Below are 19,552 nucleotides of genomic sequence, written 5' to 3' on the forward strand. Positions count from 1 at the left end.
TGTATCTGTCCAGTTTTCCTAACATCTCTTATCGAAGAGGCTGTCTTTACCGTCTCTTTACAATATACATTGTATATTCTTGTCTCCTTTGTCAGATTGATTGACCACATAGGTGTGGTTTATTTCTGGGCTATTTTATTACATTGAGATATTATGGGCTATTTTATTACATTGAGATATTACATTGAGATATATATCTCTCATATACACACACACACACACACATACACACACACACACACACATACACACATACATACATACATACATACATGCCATAAAGAAAAAGGAAATCCTGCCATTTGTGACATGGATGGACCTTGAGAGCATTACGCTAAATGAAATAAGTCTGAGAGAGAAAGACAAATACTGTATCATCTCACATATATGTAGAATTAAAAAAAAATTTTATTTTACATTTTTTTTAATTTAAAATTTTGAACTCATAAAGAGAAGTTGGTGTTTGCCAGAGGTTGGGGCGGGGGCTGGGCTAAAAGGGTCAAGGGGCTCTAAAGATATAAACTTTTAGTTATAAAGAAGTTAAGGGGATGTGATGTACAGCATGGAAGCTGAACTGTACTATGAATTTGAAAGTTGCTAAAAGTAAATTTTTAAAGTACTCATCACAAGAAAAATTTGTAACTGTGTATGGTAATGGATGTTAACTATACTTATTGTGGTAGTCATTTCACAATATATACAAATATCTAATCTTTATGTTGTATACTTGAAAGTAATATAACATTATATGTCAACTATATCTCAATTCTAAAAAGAATATATTTTAAAATCGGATAAATGAGTCATAAGGTTTAAGTGGTTTTATAACTTACTTTTTAAATATTACCAAATAGTTCCCCACAAAATCTGGACTGGTTATTATTAATATTTAAATTTCTTGAGGACAAAAGTTTTACATTCCGGATCTTTATATTTCTCATAGCATCTACACAGTACCTAATATGGTCCACAAATATAGTAACCGACTGACTGCAATGCAAGTATATTGGAGTATAACAAATTACGTAATGTTTTTATTACCAGTATAATCCATACCACTGCAGAAACTTAGTATATATAAGCAAAAAGAAAAGAAAAGAAAATTAGAAGATAGTTAATCCCACCACCCAGATGTAACTAGATGTTTTTCCTAACTGTTCTTGTGCAGGAGATGGTGCTCATTTTTTTGAGTGACCCACAGGTAGACTAAATTAGAGATGCTGATTGGCAGTCTTATCCTGCTGATGATGTGACACTACACATAGGATACTCTAAAGACTCCACTGAAAAAACTATCAGAACTGATCAATGAATTCACTAATTTGCAGGATACAAAATCGATAGACAGAGACCTGTTGCATTTCTCTACACCAATAAGAAACTATCAGAAGGAGAAATTAAAACAATCCCATTTTCAGTTGCATCAAAAAGCATAAAATACTTAGGAATAAATTTAAAGCGGTGAAAGACCTGAACCCTGAAAACTGTAAGACACTGAAGACATTGAAGAGGATCCAAAGAAATAGAAGGATATACCGTGCTCATCGATTGGAAGGATTATTATTGTTAAAACGTCCTTACCACCCAAAGCCATATACAGATTCAGTGCAGTTCCTACAAAATAGTGATAGCCTTCTTCTCAGAACTAGACAACTAATCCTAAAATTTATATGGAACCACAAAAGGCCCTGAATAGCCAAGGAAATCTCACGAAAAAAAAGAAAGAATGAGGTATCACACTCCCGAATTTCAAACTACACGACAAGACTACAATCATCAAAATAGTGCGGTAATGGCATAAAAACAGATATATAGACAGATAGATAGATAGATAGATAGATAGATAGATAGATAGATAGATAGATATAATGTAATAAAAGAGCCCAAATAGCTCAGAATATCTCAATGTAATAAAAGAGCGCAGAAATAAACCCACACCTATATGGTCCATCAATCTGACAAAGGAGGTAAGAGTATACAATGTATATTGTAAAGAGACAGTAAAGACAGCCTCTTTGATAAGAGATGCTGGGAAAACGGAACAGACACATGCAAAAAAAAAAAAAATCAAACCGACTTCTTACAGTATATACAAAAATAAATTCAAAGTGGATTAAAGACAAAGTGGGTATAGAGAACATACCTTAACCTAATAAAAGCTATATATGACAAACACTTCTCCCAAGAAGATGTACAAATGGCCAACAAACATATGAAAAGATGTTCATCATCGCTAGCTATTAGGGAAATGCAAATCAAAACCACAATAAGATATCATCTCACACCTGTCAGAATAGCTCTTATCAACAGGACAAGGAATAACAAATGTTGGAGAGGATGTGGAGAAAAAGGAACCCTCATACACTGCTGGTGGGACTGCAAATTGGTACAGTCACGATGGAAAACAGTATGGAGGTTCCTCAAAAAACTAAGAATTGATCTACCATATGATCCAGCAATCCCTCCACTGGGTATTTACCCCAAAGACTTGAAAACTCATATCTGAAAAGATATTCGCACACCGATGTTCATGGCAGCATTATTCAGGGTGGCCAGGACATAGAAGGAACCGAAGTGTCCTATGATAGATGACTGGCTAAAGAAGCTGTGGTACATACATACAATGGAATATTACTCAGCCATAAAAAGAGATGAAATACTGCCATTTGCAACAACATGGATGGACCTCAAGATAATCATGCCAAATGAAATAAGCCAGACAGAAAAAGTTGAAAACCACATGATATCACTTATATGTGGGATATAAACCTAAAAGCAACGAATGAGCAGGACAAACAAACAGAGACTCATGGACAGGGACAATGGACTAGTGGTTACCAGAGGGGAGGGGGGAGGAGGGAGCGGGGAGGTAGACGGGGCTACCAACCTGTACAATGTGTTATGTACTGTATTCTGTAGGCGGCTATAACACGGTCAGTATATGTGTATTTAAATATATCTAAACATAGAAACGGTATGTTAAAATCCTATATAAATGATAAAAAATGGTACATCTGTGTAGGCCCTTATATTAAAGGAGCTTGCAGGACTGGGGCCGAATGCGTGGTGAGGGCGTGTGAAGGTGTAAGACGTGACTGCGCATGACTGTGGCCTTTATAAACACCATATGCTTAGGCTACATGAAATGTATTAAAACTTTTTCTTTCTTCAATAAATTAACTTCAGCTTACTGATACATTTTTATTTTATAAACTTTACAATTTCTAAAACTTTTTGACCTTTTTGTAGTAACACTTAGCTTAAACACATTGTACAGCTGTATACAAATATTTTCTCTCTTTATATCCTTATGCTACAAGTTTTTTTCGATTTAATTTTTTTTATTTTACTTTTTAAGCTTTTCTTTTGTTAAATAGTAAGACACAGACATACATGTGAGCCTAGGCCACCCCGGGTCAGAATCATCATGATCACTGTCTTCCACCTCTACATCTTATCCCACTGGAAGGTCTTTAGTGGCAGAGGAGCTGTCCTCTCCTGTGACCGCCATTCCTTCTTCTGGAGCACCTCCTGAAGGATCTGCCTGGCCCCTTCTTGAGGAGATGTCACTCTATTCAGAAATATGCCCGTGGTGTTTTATTTTTTTTTTCTTTCTCTGTTTTTAATTCTAAGTTTGCTTGTTAGCGCATAATGCACCATGAACATTCTGTTTATAGAAACTTTTCAGTGTTGGGGGTCCATTTTTTCAACCCCTTTAAGGAGCTTGTTGAGGTCTGCGAAAGCTTCCACTAAAGCCTGCGCTGTGCATTTTCTTGGGGATTGGTCTTCTTTTTCTTCTCCTGCGGTTTCGTCTTGTCTTGCTGCTTCTTCAGCTGGGCATTCCTGGTCCAGTGCCAATAATTCCTCATCAGTTAGTTCCTCTGGAAGCATCTGTAGGAGTTCCTCCTGTCACCTCACCCACACCCCGTTAAAGTTGTCTGCCATTTCGGCCACAGCCCTGTCGACATGCGCAACCTCCCCGTCCTTAGCAAATGCTTTTAAGTCGTGGACAACTCTCTTGAGTGTCTTCTTGCAGATGCCATTCATACACTCCTCGGTGACATCACCCCAAGCACAAACAAGGTTCCTGATGAAGTCACAGATGTTGTAATCCTTCCAGAATTCCCTCAGTGTCCTTGCCGTGTCTGTCTTAGTTGCAGCGATAGCGTGGGCCAAGGTCCTCCTCAGGCAGCAGACCATAAAAGCTGCTACGACTCATTAATCCACCGGTTGGATCGAAGAGGTGGTGTTTCGAGGGAGAAACACCACTTTGACATGGCATGAAGATCACCAGTAGAAGGAGGATATCTGGGAGCATTATCAACAATAAGCGAAATCTCGAAAGCAATGTTATGCTCCAAACAGCACTCCTCCATTTCGCTGGCAGAGCAACTCAGGAGGCTGTCTTGGGAGAGCAGCTGGGTCACCCACGACTTCCCTTTCGCAGCCTGAGCTCACTGACGTGCTTGGAGGCCCTGGGTTCTCAACGTGCCAGGTCACAAAGGGTTCCAACGTGTAGCCTGCAATGCTGTCTCCAAGCAAGACAGCTGTCCTGTCCTTAAAGGCCTTTTTACCTGGCATGGACTTGGCCTCCTTACGGATAAAAGTCCTTTCAGGCACCTGTTTCCAGAATGGGGAGGTTTCATACATTTGAATGTCTGCTCTGGCAAGTAATTTTCTTCTGCAATCGGCTTATCTAGAGTTTCCAAAAATTCTTCCGCTGCTTTCACATCGGCCCTCTTAGGCACACACACTCCACATACCACACACACTCCACACACTCCACATACACACCGCACTCACACACACCACACACCATCACGAATAATGACTCTTGAACTGTTTCAACGACCCTGAGCTCACAGTCAATTCTACATCGTAGTCAGGGCCAGCCTTTCTTTCGACATCACAAACAAACTTTTCACTTTGGCCATGATCGCCATAGCTGAGAGGGCCGTGCTTCTGTGTCTGGTCCTCAGTCTAGGTCATTGGAAGTTTCTCCATCTCTGAGGCGCTTCTTGAATTTTTGTTAGTCTCTTTGCCTGCATTGAAGCAGATCCCTTAACAGCTTTTGTCACTTGTTCTTGTTCTTCAAGATCATAGCGGTGGCAGAACAGGATATGCCTGACCGGTGAGCAACAGCCACCACCTTCTTCACCTTCGTAGTCCTGAATCATTCCTCATTGCTTTCAGGTCATTCGCTCGATATGGCCTCTGAGTGGCAGCGTCAGCAGTCGATTTTGTATGCTCAGGGGCCGGGATGAATGAAACAAGGGGTTAAGTCAGGCAGAAGAGAAAATGATGTAATCAGGAGACACGGTCGACGGGAGGCTGCTGCTGATGTAACACAGCACGCGGTCTCACGGCAAACTTTTTTTATAAGTGGAAAGAGTACACCCTAAAATAACAATAAAAAGTATGGCACGGTAAGCGCATAAACCAGCCACACCGTCACTGATTACCATTACCGAGGATTAGGTGCAGTGTGTGCCGAGCTTTTATAAGGCTGGTGCAGTGAATAGGCATGAGGGCTCTTTTTCAGATGAGGAAAATACTCTAATGTTGGCCTGTGGTGATGATTGCGCAATGTTACAAAATATACTAAAAATAATAAATATAATAAATAAGTTAAATTAATTTAAATAATTACTCCATAGAGCTGTTGTTATAAAGCAGAGGTAGGAATTTACGGTCCAAATATGATGCAAACTAAAATGTGACAAAATTTTTGTTATTAAGGGGTTCTAAGAAAATATAATTCATTTGACCCTAATCATTATATTTCATCCTGCACTGATTTAGTGACTTAAAATTACATCTTTCTGGTGTTGCACATAAATTATTTGCTTCTAGAACCAATAACGCACACATGGCAAATATGCTTGTTATCAATTTTTAGAATCAACTGGAATATGAATATCTTTGTTTTTTTCCAGATAACCTGAAGTTCTGTTGACTTCCTAGGAGAAGGAAAGATGGCTGGGTGGCAATTACGAATAAACCAGAGGAGAAAACACTACCATCCTAACAGACAAAGTGCCGGAGAGGCTTTGCAAAATGGCCAATTCTGGTTTTGTGAAACAGAAAACCCCTTAATAACCCCTTTATCTCTACCTTACGCCAGCCATACAGTCTAAGCTTAAATGTAGAAGTTTGAAAAGAAACAGGCTGTGTTTGAGGGCCTGGAGACCCGAGATACTCACATTTTTTACTGCAGTCCACATGGATGCTTTGAAATTCCAGGGCGCACAGTGTTTTCAACTCACGGTCATCAAAGAATCTGCTGATACTTATTGCAAAGTTGTAACTGGGAAGCATCATTAACACATTATCTATGGTTTCGATAGATTCAGGAAATTCATGGTCTGTGATTCAGAGAACAAGAGATTAGCTTCAACTGCAAGAGAGTAATGAACCTCCCAGGACAACAAACTTCCCCAAGACGGTTAAACCATTCTCGGAGAATTACCCATCTAGCAGATGATCCTGGAGAAAGTACTGCCATTAAGACACTGAGCTTGTTCGCCTTGATAGCTTGTAGCACGGATTCATCAATTACAGAGTTCAAGGGCAGAGCACTCATGGGAGGGGAGCTCGCAGGACCGGAAGTTGCTCTGGTGAGTCAGGGAGTGAGCGGGGAGCGGATGTGAAGCCCTGGAACATGACTGTGCACAGCTGTAGGTTTTACAAACACTGTCCCACAGGCTCTCCTCCGCTTCCTTCCGACAGAATCGGAACACGCGCATCAAAGCCGTCAGCGCTGCTCCACAAACAGGGAGCTGGGCTGGGCTGACTGGAAATATCAAGGAGAAGCTGGCTGGGTGAGGCATGGACCACAACGGTGACTGTCAGGAGGGAGTGACAGGTGGTCTGAGGAGCGGTACGAATAAGAAATCAAGACGGAGAGATAAAGGAACACAGGGGATTGTCATGGCCACGTGGTTTTGGCTGTTGCATGTTGGAGCAGTGTCAGATCCAGACATTTTATGGAATTCATGAAAGAAAGAGGATGTTTAGCAATGGAGAGGATGTACAACTGAGTGCTCAGCATGTTGACTTTGGAACTTCGTTTTGGTTCCATTGGTCCTATCTGGCGCAAAGGGCTCTCTCTGGCATTGCATTGATGGGAGAAATAAAACTCATCTATGCTTTACGTCATCGCAACCTGAAAATATCATGAAAGCACAGGGACATAGAAAGCTTTTACTAAAGTGGAAGTGGCACTCGATACCTGCTAAAGTCGTTTCTGCGCACCTGTCCGTGTACGGGATCTTAGGTCCTCAACAAAGAACTCATAGCAATGTACTCTCAAGATGATTGGCTTAGATCTGAGAGGGCTGGTGGAGCCTCTGAAAACCTAATGCTGAGGGACAGCCTCCTCTGTGCTGGCTGAGCAGGATGTCATCTGTGCACTCAAAGCGGAGGCACTCTGAGTGAGAGGGACTCTACTGCCAAGTCTACAGGGATCGCTCCCATCAGAGAAAACGACACCCCCCAAACCACAGATTCTTCCACTGTACAGGAAATTCAGCTTCACTGCAGTCTTATGGGACCACCATTGTACGTGCAGTCTGTCACTGACCAAGATGTCACTATGCAGCACATGACTGTGACAGGGCTGACCACTGGAAGAGTCTAGAGATAGTATACCAAATTCAGGGAGTGAGCAGGAACGCGTAGCTCCTGCTTGGCTTTGAGCCTACTGGGCAGGGGCTCAAGTTTGCCTCTCATGGTGCAATATCCCCCCTTGGAGAGGTGTGCAAGACATTGAAGATGCACTTGGCCCACACACTGGTTCACTGTGTATGTGGCCGATGCTCGACATCAGGGATGAGTCTGGAAGCCTCTTTGGGTGGGGTTCTGCCTCTTCGGGGGAGCTGAATTGATTAACACAGTTCAAAGTTCACGTTTATATGGAAATTTAACAAAGGAATGTTCTAAAAACAAACAATTCTATATTTGATAATCAGCCAGCAGTCAGCCTCTCTTTAAATTTCATAATCAGAGAAAGAAGGTGGGACGAACCCACTGCTGGAATCCTGCTAAAATCAGGCCTTGCAGGAAGGGAAAATGGTTTCGCGAGGATATTTGTTGCACATTTATTGTTTCCTTCTGAAAACGTCTCATTAGGAGCTTCAAGATGTGCTGCGTTAGAGCAGGCAGAGTTGGGGCGCAGGGCCTTCTACTCTCCTGTCTCCTCTCTTGCTCCCAGCTGAGCACTGTTAAGATTTTAAAACTTAAGGACCGATTCTAGCAGGGGGGCGGTGGGGGGGGCTATTTCAAAGGAGATAAACGGTTTGCACACTCGTATTGCCACTTCTTAGTCTTCTAAATTTTCCGTCATGAAATCAGAGTGATGCCGAGTCCAGCTCCTTCGGAGGGCTTGGCTTTGGTCTTTCTCCTCCCGCTTCCTCTTCCCTTCTCCCCGCCATCTCTTACTTAACACCACCCCCCGTCTCTCGCATATCCGCTCCACAAATACTTGCTGATTTCCAAAGGGCATAGTTCTCCAGATTCCTGGCAAGTCCGTGCTTAAGCATCACTGCCATTATCCGCGAGCTCGTCACCCTCGTTTATTTACCGCGCCTCCTGGGGACGGGGATGGCGTGTGGAGCACTCACTGTGGTACTGCAGGAAGGTGTGCATGACGACGCTGAACGCAGTCGAGAAGTAGTTGAAGAGCGTGAGCTTGATGAAGGCAGAGGTGCCGCTGGAAAACAGGTAGCTCCCGAGGTACATGAGCGGGATGACGGACCAGCCGTACAGCAGGAAGATGAGCATCGTGCCCAGGAAGTGGTAGTGGTCCACCAACGAGTTCACCCCGCAGTATTTGAACACGCCCTGAGACAGAGGCAGATGGAAGGGCAAGATGAAGGACGCTGCGCAACGGGAGGTCAAGCCAGAGCACCCAGGAGGCGGCAACCTTGTCCGGCCGCGGAGCTATTCATTACGCTCATCAGTTGACCCATTAAAAAAAAAAAAGCCTTAGCTTATGAGCAGGAAGTAAACCACCGCTTCCTCAATAGAGGACTTTCATGAACAGACGGACTATACTTGCATTTTGTTTTTTTTTATCCCCCATTTGGAACAGGATTGCTTTTTATTCTCCACCTGCTATGATTAAAGTCAAAGGAATTATGTTTGCATTAAGCCCAAGTCTGAGTTTTTCCAGAAAAAAATGATCTAGGAAGTAGACGATTTCTCTGCGGCTTCACCCCGGGGCCGCTCCAGCCTTGTGTAACCAACCCGGCCTCACTGTCCACATCCAGACCTCCTCCTGGTGCTGCTCCGTACCCCACATCCCTAAACTCTACTTCAGCAGCTTGGGGGCCTCCTTATTCACGTAGTCCTCATTCCATTTGAGAATAAGACAGGAAGCCAGAAATTTTGAGTGAGCTAGATTAGGGAGAAGGGAGCCTACAGAGCTATTAAAGAATTTTCCAGAAACATATACGATAATAGTTGGTAATCACAGTTTCTCTGAAGATAGCGAGGTTGCTCCTTTTGAGCAACCAGAAAATTATTTAGCCGGGTCACGAACAGATGGAAACTAAGGGTTAAACTAAGACTTTCCCCTGTCGCAGCCCTGTGATGCTCTTAGAAGTCGTTTATATTTAAGCAACGGAGTTTAAAGACAGTTTATGAAGAGAATTAAGGATCTTCGGGGAAAGAATCCAAACAGCTATAACTACAGCGGTTTCCCACATTCCAACTAAGAGGACGAAATAAAAATAAATAGAAAAAAATTGCAGGTAACTTAGGAGCAGCTTTGTTCCAAGGCTTATAATGCTTAGGGGTGTCTCAAATTAGAATCTATTTCAAAGAAAATTTAAATTTCTACTTGGATACATGAAGACACATATCCTATTTTTTGCTAGGGTATGACTCAACAAGATAAAGATGTAAATTCTCCCCAAATTACTCTAAGTAGAAATAGCAACAGGATTTTTTTGAAATTAGATAAGCTGATTTTAAAAATGACATGTAAACAAACGAAACCTGTCAAGATAGGCAGGAAACTCCGCAGAAGATTAATGCAGGAGATAAGAAAGTTCTATCCAAAAAATATAATTAAATGAATCATCAAAGTACCATAATTAAAACAGATTGGTAGTGGCACATTACAGATATCAACAGAATAGAATAAAGACTACAAAATATACTTAAATGCATATTGTTAACATACATCAAAAGCATTGTTTCAAATCAGTGGCTGTCAAAAAAAAAAAAAAGATGGCAGAACAGCAGGTTAGCTATTTAGGAGAAAAGGTTGATTAAAGAAGTACAGTTTAGTGGTTGATAGATGGTCACGGGGATGGGGAGCACGGCATAGGGGATGCAGTCAGCAGTGACGTGATGGCTGTGTGCAGGGCCAGACAGGTGATCGTTTCATAAACTATATAAATGTCTAACCCATGTACTGTGTACTTGAAACTAATAATAACATAAAACAAAATAAAATAAAATGCTTAAAAAAAAAAAGAAAAAACAGAGATGATAAAGATACAAACAAAGGTGGGAACTGTGGACATGGAAAGCAGGGGTGGGTCAGAGTGAAAAAAAAAAATGGAATCCTTATTTGGCTCTTTACCTAAAAATAAGTTCATGAATGAGAAGGACATAGCAAAATATGACACTGGCAAAGTAGCTGTGCCCAAAGCATAATGGCCTGATGGCAGCGGGGGAGGGTGCTCCCTGAGAAATTTCTAGAACTGAGCTGTACAGTGATGAAAACAGTATATCTTAAGGCTTATGAGAAACATATCTCCAAAGTGACACTGACTTAGCTATCCAACCCCTTGTGAGGCCGGCAATTTTAATATTCACTAGAATTTACTCCCATCAAGAGATGAGCCCTCGTCTGCCTTCCCTATGCTGTGTCCCTAATCCCTGAAACACAGACTAACTTACAGAAGAAGCTCACTGTTTGCTGAATAAATAAACAGCTTTCACGGGGTGAGGGAGCGGGGGCTTTCAAATGTGTCCGACACGACGTCTGGAGATCGTGAAGAAAGGCACAGACTGCGTGAGAGGGAAGCCTCACCACTCAGCACCTCTGGAAACATAACTCACCAGAAAAGTTACTTGTTCTGTTTTCCCATCTTCACGCACGGGCTCAGGTGCAGGAAAAGGCAGAGGACTTTACTAAACCCCACTGAGAATCTCACAAGTGGCAGGAAAAAGTGTCTGGGCAGGCAGTTCATCAGGCAGGTAGTTCACTGGTGCCAGCAACATAGTTAGGTTAATCCTCGCCTCTGACTTATGAGCAGTAAAGTCACCTGCCTTGTGACTCTGATAGGTAGAGAAAGGGCGAAACAGGAATCCTGGCTTCTAGACAAAGTGACACAATCTTGTCTCCTCTTGCTGGGTCTAAGAACAAGTCCAGGTGGTGGCATTTCCCAGAACCAGAGCAGGGTGAGGGAGAGTCTCATCGAAAACAAGGGATATCCGAGTCAGACAAACAAGCAAAGGCGAGTCCATACGGAGCACCCAGTCTGAGGATCATGAAGAGGGATTCTGGGTGGGGAGAGAGGACAGAGAGGGGATACGAAGACCAGACCGAAAGGATAGAGAAGCAGGTGTCGAAGTAGAGTAAGATGCCAAGGCAGATGGAACAGCAAATATGGGAGCAGAAGTAAGTTTCAGTACGTTATCCAGGATGGCTCTGAATGTATAAATGACGCTGAGCTTTGGAGCGACCCCAATCACTGTTCTAAATCTGTACTAGCTGTGAGCCTCAGTGTCCTTGCCTGTAAGTATTATGCATTAAAGTCACCTCAGGTAACTGTGTTATTGAATGACATAACACATAAAAAACACATGACAAGCAATTTTTCTTATGAGCCACAAATGGCAACATTGGCATAAGTATTAATAATGGATGGTCTTATTTACAGACCTATTAACCAGGAAATGATAGCTGCTGAGCCAGCAAGTTTACAGTCAGACAAAGACAGGATCCTTGGCATGGAGACGAAAGGGTCAGGGGTTTCCTGAGGATTCCAACACAAATCGCAGGGCAAGAAGGGAGGTGGCGATGCTAGAGGCCACGCCTGGCTGGGCGTCCCCAGCGGCTGAGGGGAGAGATGAGAGTCGCGGGCTCACAGAGGTGCTGGTCTGCCCGCTACGCAGGCCGGCTGGTGGGTGAGCGGTGAGCAGAGGGCCTGGCAGGCAGAATGCGGCAGGGGTGCGCGCTGTGGCAAGAGGAGGGAAGCCCTGCTCTGCTCTCTGACCTGGGGACTCTGCGCGAACGGTGCTCAGCGCGCCACCACCATGATCCTCGGCCCGATGGCCCCAGGCCCGGTCCACGCTGAAAGCTGTTCTGGCTGCTGGGACCCCGGCTTTCCTTCAGAGCCACTCCAGGGGGCCCTGTGCAATAATCACATGTTTTCTTATGACTGTGGGGGCCAAACTGACCCAAGGATTCTCTCTTTTCCTCCAACAACTGATTTTACCGTTCCATGGTATAGTTTGAACTGGAAACTGATAGTTCAACTTCTTGGGTGGAAACTGCTATCTTATAATGCTGCTTTCACTTCTCTGTCTGTTGCTAAAGAGTGAACCATTTGAGGGCTGAGACATTATTCTATTCACATCTAAGTCCCCAGTACCTCCTGGACAGAAGGGAGTTTTACTCACATGTTTACCCCTTGCAACTGTACAGCTTCACACCTCCCCTGCCCGCACGCACACATACAAAAGAAGTTGTCGAGTTCACTAATGAGGAAAGTCGGTTCATTACATGCTCGCTCGCTATTTAGGCCACGTCCTCAGCATCTAAAATCCGGTGTCAGAGTCAAAATTAGTTCTGCTTTGCAGACCTAGCCATCTTAGAATTAGGGTATGAAAGAGAGAGGGAGGGAGGGAGGGAGTAAGGGAGGGAAGTGGGGGAGAAAGAGAGAGAGAGAGAGAGAGAGAGAGAGAGAAAGAGAGAGAGAGAGTGTGTGTGTGTGTGTGTGAGTGTGTGTGAGTGTGAAGAGCAACAGGAAGCCTCACTTAGGTCTTGATCCTAAACTGCTTGTTACAGTCCAGCTTTACCCGAGGGCTCAGCGCTGGGAATCGGTGGGCGGTGGCCTATCTATATGGGTAGTGAGGGTCGAGTGACAGTCCTTCAGAGTTCTGGGCCAGGGCATCATGCTGAGAATTCCATGGGAAATCAGCTAAAGAGAGACTTTTCAGAGGAAAATAGTTTCTCCAGTTGAAAGTATATGAGGGAGAACATTTCCGCGGTGTGGTTTCCACGATATATTCTCTGGCATAATAATCCAAAGTAGCTTTAAATTTCTTTACAAGTTTTATCTTAGGACACAATTAGTTGGACAGGAATTTCCCCTGGTTGACGCAGGAAAATGAGCCTGCATGAAACTTCAGCTAACACTCACCAGCAGTAAGCAGCAGGAGACAGAGAAGATGATGAGATCCCACAGCAGAGCAGAGAGCCAGTATGCGAGGACATAGACGCCGCTCACGAACTGGATGTGCTTGGACTTAGAGGTTCTCTCGGTCACCGTCTGGAAGCCGAAGCTACCGACCACAACAGCCATGCCAAAGGCCAAACACAATACTATCTGTAATCCACTTCTATGCCTACAGAAGATGGCAAAAAATAAAATAAAATAAACGCTGACACTGAAGTAGGAAATGATTTCAGTAGCTAATTTCAAATGTATATGGCCAAACTGCAAGGGGATATATAGCAAGGCTCAATTTCAGGAAGAGGAAAATCATACATACACTAGGTGAGAATCATGAACAGGGAGAGGCTGAGGCTTGTTGACGACTTTAATGGAAGCACTGGGGCCAGAAAGTGACATAAAGAGAATGTTGTCTAGCACCGTCAGAGACATTGCAGCTGAATGGTATGCCTCGTTATTGAACAAAACAGTAAGCACTGTTTGGTTTTGCTCAACCACGATGGAAAACGCAATAATGGAGAAGTCACGGCACTCTCTATGTTCCATTATGTAATTTGTTATATTACCTAGAAGAGAGAAACTGGTGAGTCAACATATAATAGCTCACCTACTCCTTATGTTGGAGAGGAAAGACCAAGCAAAGGGCTGCTTACAGCATTAAGAAAGATAATGCAGAAAGTGTGTTCGACATGATTACCAAAGGTAAGCACTGAACAAATCGAGTATAGTTATTTACACTATCTTTGAAAAATTAGTTCGGAAGAGTCAATCTATTAAGTCTCAGCTACTTGTTTTTAGAAATAGTAAACTAAAGGGCAACCTTCAGATCTGGGAACTGACACTCCACCCTATGAGAGCTTAGAGAAACATATTTGTTTCTGGTCAGAATGAAAACCCCATGCTGCATTGCACGACGCAGTATTTTGGGTCTTTACCCATCCTCTGAAGAGCGATGCAATAGCTGAAAGACACCTAATCATTTCTGTGGCCAGTTGTCTCGAAGTGTACGTTTTTTGGGGCCTCTGACTTAGCTGCCTCTACAATATTGGTAATTAGTAGGAAAACAAAGAAACGTGTAGCTAAACACCACAGTTAAGTCCCTTCTTTGCGAGTGCCACAAACAGGCCTTCACGTAGCAGAAGCCTCTTTCTTTCCTGCGCGTCTCACCTTGCACTTCACGAAGTTCTTGATTTCGAAGCTTTAGAAAAATCTTAAGGTTCTTTGTGAGTTTCAGAGCCAAATCGGAATTCCCTGAAACTGAGTAAGGCACAATTGTATGACCATATTGACTCAAGTCCATTTCTCTGGCGTGCACCTTAGATTTTAAGGTTTGAGTTGTTAAGAGATATGAAGTGACAAACAAAATCACTGCTATCTGTAGCAGCATCAATTTCCAGTGACGCCAACTGAATAGTGCTCGCTTTATAAACATGGAATAAAACTGCTGGCAGTAAAGTGGAAACTAAAATGAGAAGGAAAACACAGCATTACAACTGTTGGTGACTCAAGTGAGATATTCATATTGAAATCCATTAATAGAAATGCTTTTATAGCAGAAGATATACACATATAATACAAATATATCCTTGAATTGGACCTAGGAAAACAACAAGATGGTGTGAAAGGTTTTACTTGTGTAAGGTATTAAGGGAAAGAATTATGGTCTGGTTTTGGTTTCTGATCTAACTACATGGAAAATGTTATCAAGACGATTTTATTCATTAATATGCTTGTATTTCTGATCCGAAAAACAAAATTGCATCTATTTTTTTTACTTAATACCGAACCATAACCTTTCTATTTCTCCACTTTAAAAGGATATATCCCCATGAAATTTGTATGGAACTATTATTATTTACTAGGTTTTAATATTCAAACGATGATTCATAGCAAAAAAAAAAAATGCCCCTAATCAACCAGTATCATCTGATTACAACTGTCATAACTCTTGGGTCCTGTATTAGATCTGAACAAAGGGAAAATTTATGAGAAAATGAATGAGAACTTCTCAAAGGGATTCTGAATAATGGCAATGGTGAGAGTTGCAGCTGTGACTTTTATCTAGAACGCATTTTCCTGCACTGGGAAATCACATCTGGCTGGGTCTTCTGCGGCTAAACTCCAAACATCATTTCAGTTCAGATATTAAACAAAGTGTACATGTTATGCCCAAGCCAAACACACTAGGTTTAAATATGCTCACCCCAGTATTAAATTGAACGGTAGCAATTTCATTCAATCCGGAAAAAGCTGATGTATTGTCATCTCTGGGCCTAATCTCATTCTGCTTCGAGTCTTGTCTTATTTTTTGGTCCTTCAGGGAGGGGGACTGGAGAGGTTGACTATCCATTTGAGAATCCGCCAGCTTACTGATCCTATATACACACAGGTACACATAAAAAAAGCACAAAACATTTCGACTGTAGCCTCAGTCCATTTTTGGGGAGAATGTCAAACAAGGTTCCAAATTTGGAAGACTCCTTGGTTTTTGTCATCGATTTCCAGGTGTATTGTTTTGAGGCAGCATGGTATCAGTGGCCCCCAATAAACAGGTCAGAAGACTAACAGCAATTCGTGGCAAAGTCTCAACAGTTCTGAGAAACTTTTATCATGAGATGAACTATAATATATTTTATGTTTCATTAAACTGAACCTATCCAAGTTAAAGGACTTACCTTTAATCAAAGATAATAACTCTCCTTTGAGGGTTAAAATGTTCTTTATTATACGAAATGATGGGGACATTTGATAGGTTTGTTTTTAAGTCCTTACATTTCCCACTACTGCCTATGTCTGAAGCTGGGTCTTTGGGTGTAGATGCTTGAGAAGAATAGACAGATATACACAAGTAATTATAATCTACACAGAAAAATGCTAAGTAGAATAACAGAAAAAATACATATCACAGTATACTGAGAGACAGGAAAGATAATTACGCCGTTGAAGTAGTAAAACACTTGGTGGACAGTACATGATGAAAAGTATATTTTTTCTAAGCCACAGAACTATCAAGACCTTCGGACTATCTGCCTGTTAGTATTTGTATGGGATACGACATTAACACATTCTGTAGTATGACAGTCACGAGTGATGAGTAGATCGATGACTTCTGTACCCTTTAAAAGCCATGAATCAGATTCATATTAAAACCTGCTTTAAAACGCCCCTACGGCATGTTTGCTGTTTCATACTAAAAAATTTGAGGACCATTATGCTTTTTTTTTAAATTAGTATTTTTTATCATTTTGAGTTTCAAGTATACAGTGTATTGGTTAGACATTTGTATAGTTTATGAAATGATTCCTCTGATTACTTTTATCGTCCCTCCGTCTCCACACAGCCATTACAGTATTGCTGACTGCATTCCCCAAGCCCTGCTCCCCATCCCTGTGACCATCTATCAGCTACTGATTTGTACTTCTCTAACCCTTCATTGCTTTCTTCCAGACCCCCACCCTCTGGCTGTCACTAGATTGGAGAACTATTATGCTTTTAAAATATAATCACTGAATTTTTTTGTCTTCTTTTTATTCTTCATATTTTATTCATTGGTAATATATTTCCATTAGGAAATCATCAGAAAATATAAAGTAGTGAAAGGAAAAAATTCCTATTACCTAGAGATAACCTCGATGAGACATTTTCCACACGCAAGTAAAAACAGACACAAGCATACACACACTCTCTTCAAAGTGGCATCCAAATTATATTTAGTCCATTTACATGCAAAGTAATTTCTCATATATTTGGATTTATAGCTAACATCTTGTCATTTGTTTTCTATTTATTTTTTTGTTTTATTGAAGTATGACTGACATTATATATATGTACATATATATACATATATATATATATTTGTGGTATGATGTTTTGATATGTAGAATGATTACTACAATCAAGTTAATTAACATATCCATCACCTCACATAATTACCCTTCTCTTTTGGTGATAAAAAACACTTGAGAGCTACTCCCAGAAGATTTCAAACTTACAGTACATTATTATTAACTCCAGTTACCATGCTGTACTTGTGGAGACCTGTGTCTCCAGAACTTACTCATCTTATATCTGAAAGTTCATACCTTTTGCCCAACATCTCCTCATTTCCTGGTAACTCCCATTCTACTATCTGTTACTACGAGTTCGACTTATTTAGATTCCAGATGTGAGATTATGAAGTATTTGTCTTCTGTATCTGACATATTTCACTTAGTATAATGTCCTCTAGGCTCATCTATGTTGTTGCAAATGGCAAGATTTGTGGATCTTGACATTGACTTCATGACATTGGATTTGGCAATGATTTCTTGGATATGATATCAAAGGCACAGGTAATAAAAGAAAAACTAGGTTAAACTTCATGAAAATGAGAAACTTTTGTGCATCGAAAGATAGTATCAACAGAGTAAAAAATGCAACCCACAGAAAGGGAGAAAGTGTTTGCCAATTATATATCTGATAAGGGATTAATATCAAGAATATACAGAGAAATTCTAAAACTCAACACCAAAAAAACAAACAATCTGATCCAAAAAATAGGCAAAGGATTTCAATAGACATGTCTCCAAAGAAGACATACAAATGAGCAACAAACACATGAAAAGATGCTCAGCATCACTAATCATGAGGGACATGTAATGAAAACACCACCACACCCACTAGGATGGCTACTATCAAAAAAAGCGAAAATGAGTGGTGAGAATATGGAGAAACTGGAAACTCTGGGTGCTGCTGGTGGAACTGTAAAACAGTACGGCACTCCCCCCAAATTAAAAACAGAATGACCACGTGATCGAACAAGTCCAATTCTGCGTATATGCCAACAACAACTGAAGGCAGGGTCTCAAGGGGGTATTTGTGCACCGCGTTCACAGCAGTATTATTTACAGTCACTAAAACGTAGAAGTAACCCTTGTGCATTGACTGATGAATGGGGGAGGAAAATGTGGTCTACACTTACAATGGAATATTATTCCACATTAAAAAGGAAGGGAATTCTGACACCTGCTACAACGTGGATGAACCTTGAGGACTTTAAGCTAAGCCAAATAAGCCAGTTATAAAAGGACAACTACTGTATGATTCCACTTATATGAAGTAGTAAAAATCGTAAAGACAGATAGCGTAATGGTGGTTGCCGGGGTTAGGGGTAGGGGAGAACAGGGAGTTACTGTTCAATAAAAGATATAAATTTTTAGTTTGACAAGATGAAAATAGTTATGGAGATGAATACTGGTGAAGGTTACATAACAATGTGAAAGTATTTAACACTACTGAACCGTATATTTAAATATGTTTAAGATGTTAAGTTTTATGTTACGTTTATTTTGCCATAATAAAAAAAAAATGAAAAGAAAAAAGGTAAGAAAGGTAAACTGACGATAACCTGTAGGAGAGACAACCTAAGTGTCACGGTTCAAGGTTTCAACCTGTAATTCCCATGGCAGGAAGAGCATCTATTGTGGAGATAATGACTTTAAATAATATTAATTCATTCATTTATTCATCTAAGAACATTCTTGAATATCTACTATGTGACAGACTCTGTTTGACAAAACAGACATGGTCTGGCCATCATCGAGCTAGTTCTAATTGTGATTACAAAGTAAATTTTTCATCATAATTTTGCTCCCTATGTAGTTTGCCTAGAGACAGACAAGAGAACATTTGATTGAATAGCCAACAGGCCTTTTATTATAAATTATTATTCTTATAATTTATCGTAAATTAATGAAGTTGCCTCTTAATTTATATACATCCGTCTTGTGAGCTTCACTCGTGTGAATAAATTACCCCAAGTCAACTCTGATACACTGAGAATATTAATTTAAATCCCTGAGTCTGAAAGAATGAAGTCTAGATATGACTCTGCCGTAACTTTAACAGATAAAGCACGTTTCGTGAAACTTTTTGGCAGCTAACCATCTGATTCTGCCCTATGACAGCCCGAACTCTGTGGGCATTTTCGTTCTGAACTTTTTCACAGTGCAAGAAAGAAACTAAATAGTTTATGTTCAAATTAAATAAACTGTGGACACACGGTTAGGTCAAAATTTTAAAGTCATTTCTAGTACAGACTCCAAGTTGGAACTCAAAATTTTCCTATGATGACATTGATATATATATATATATATATA

The 19,552-nt window shown here is 41.1% G+C and overlaps 1 protein-coding gene across 20 annotated transcripts in view; it reads right to left on the bottom strand.

Moving 5' to 3' along the window:
- The window catches only part of LOC102884495 (ATP-binding cassette sub-family A member 3), a 114,381-nt gene that overhangs the window by 21,375 nt on the left and 73,454 nt on the right, over positions 1-19,552 (bottom strand). For all 20 annotated transcript variants that reach the window (XM_025047254.1, XM_025047260.1, XM_025047248.1 and 17 more), the window contains 6 exons: positions 15,619-15,790; positions 14,583-14,877; positions 13,735-13,981; positions 13,383-13,587; positions 8,622-8,841; positions 6,204-6,365 (listed from right to left, as the gene is read on the bottom strand). In XM_025047254.1, coding sequence (XP_024903022.1) covers positions 6,204-6,365; positions 8,622-8,841; positions 13,383-13,587; positions 13,735-13,981; positions 14,583-14,877; positions 15,619-15,790 — 1,301 coding nt within the window. The remainder of the gene's footprint in view (positions 1-6,203; positions 6,366-8,621; positions 8,842-13,382; positions 13,588-13,734; positions 13,982-14,582; positions 14,878-15,618; positions 15,791-19,552) is intronic.

Source organism: Pteropus alecto, unplaced genomic scaffold, assembly GCF_000325575.1.
Source record: "Pteropus alecto unplaced genomic scaffold, ASM32557v1 scaffold15, whole genome shotgun sequence".
NCBI classification, from domain to species: Eukaryota; Metazoa; Chordata; class Mammalia; order Chiroptera; family Pteropodidae; genus Pteropus; species Pteropus alecto.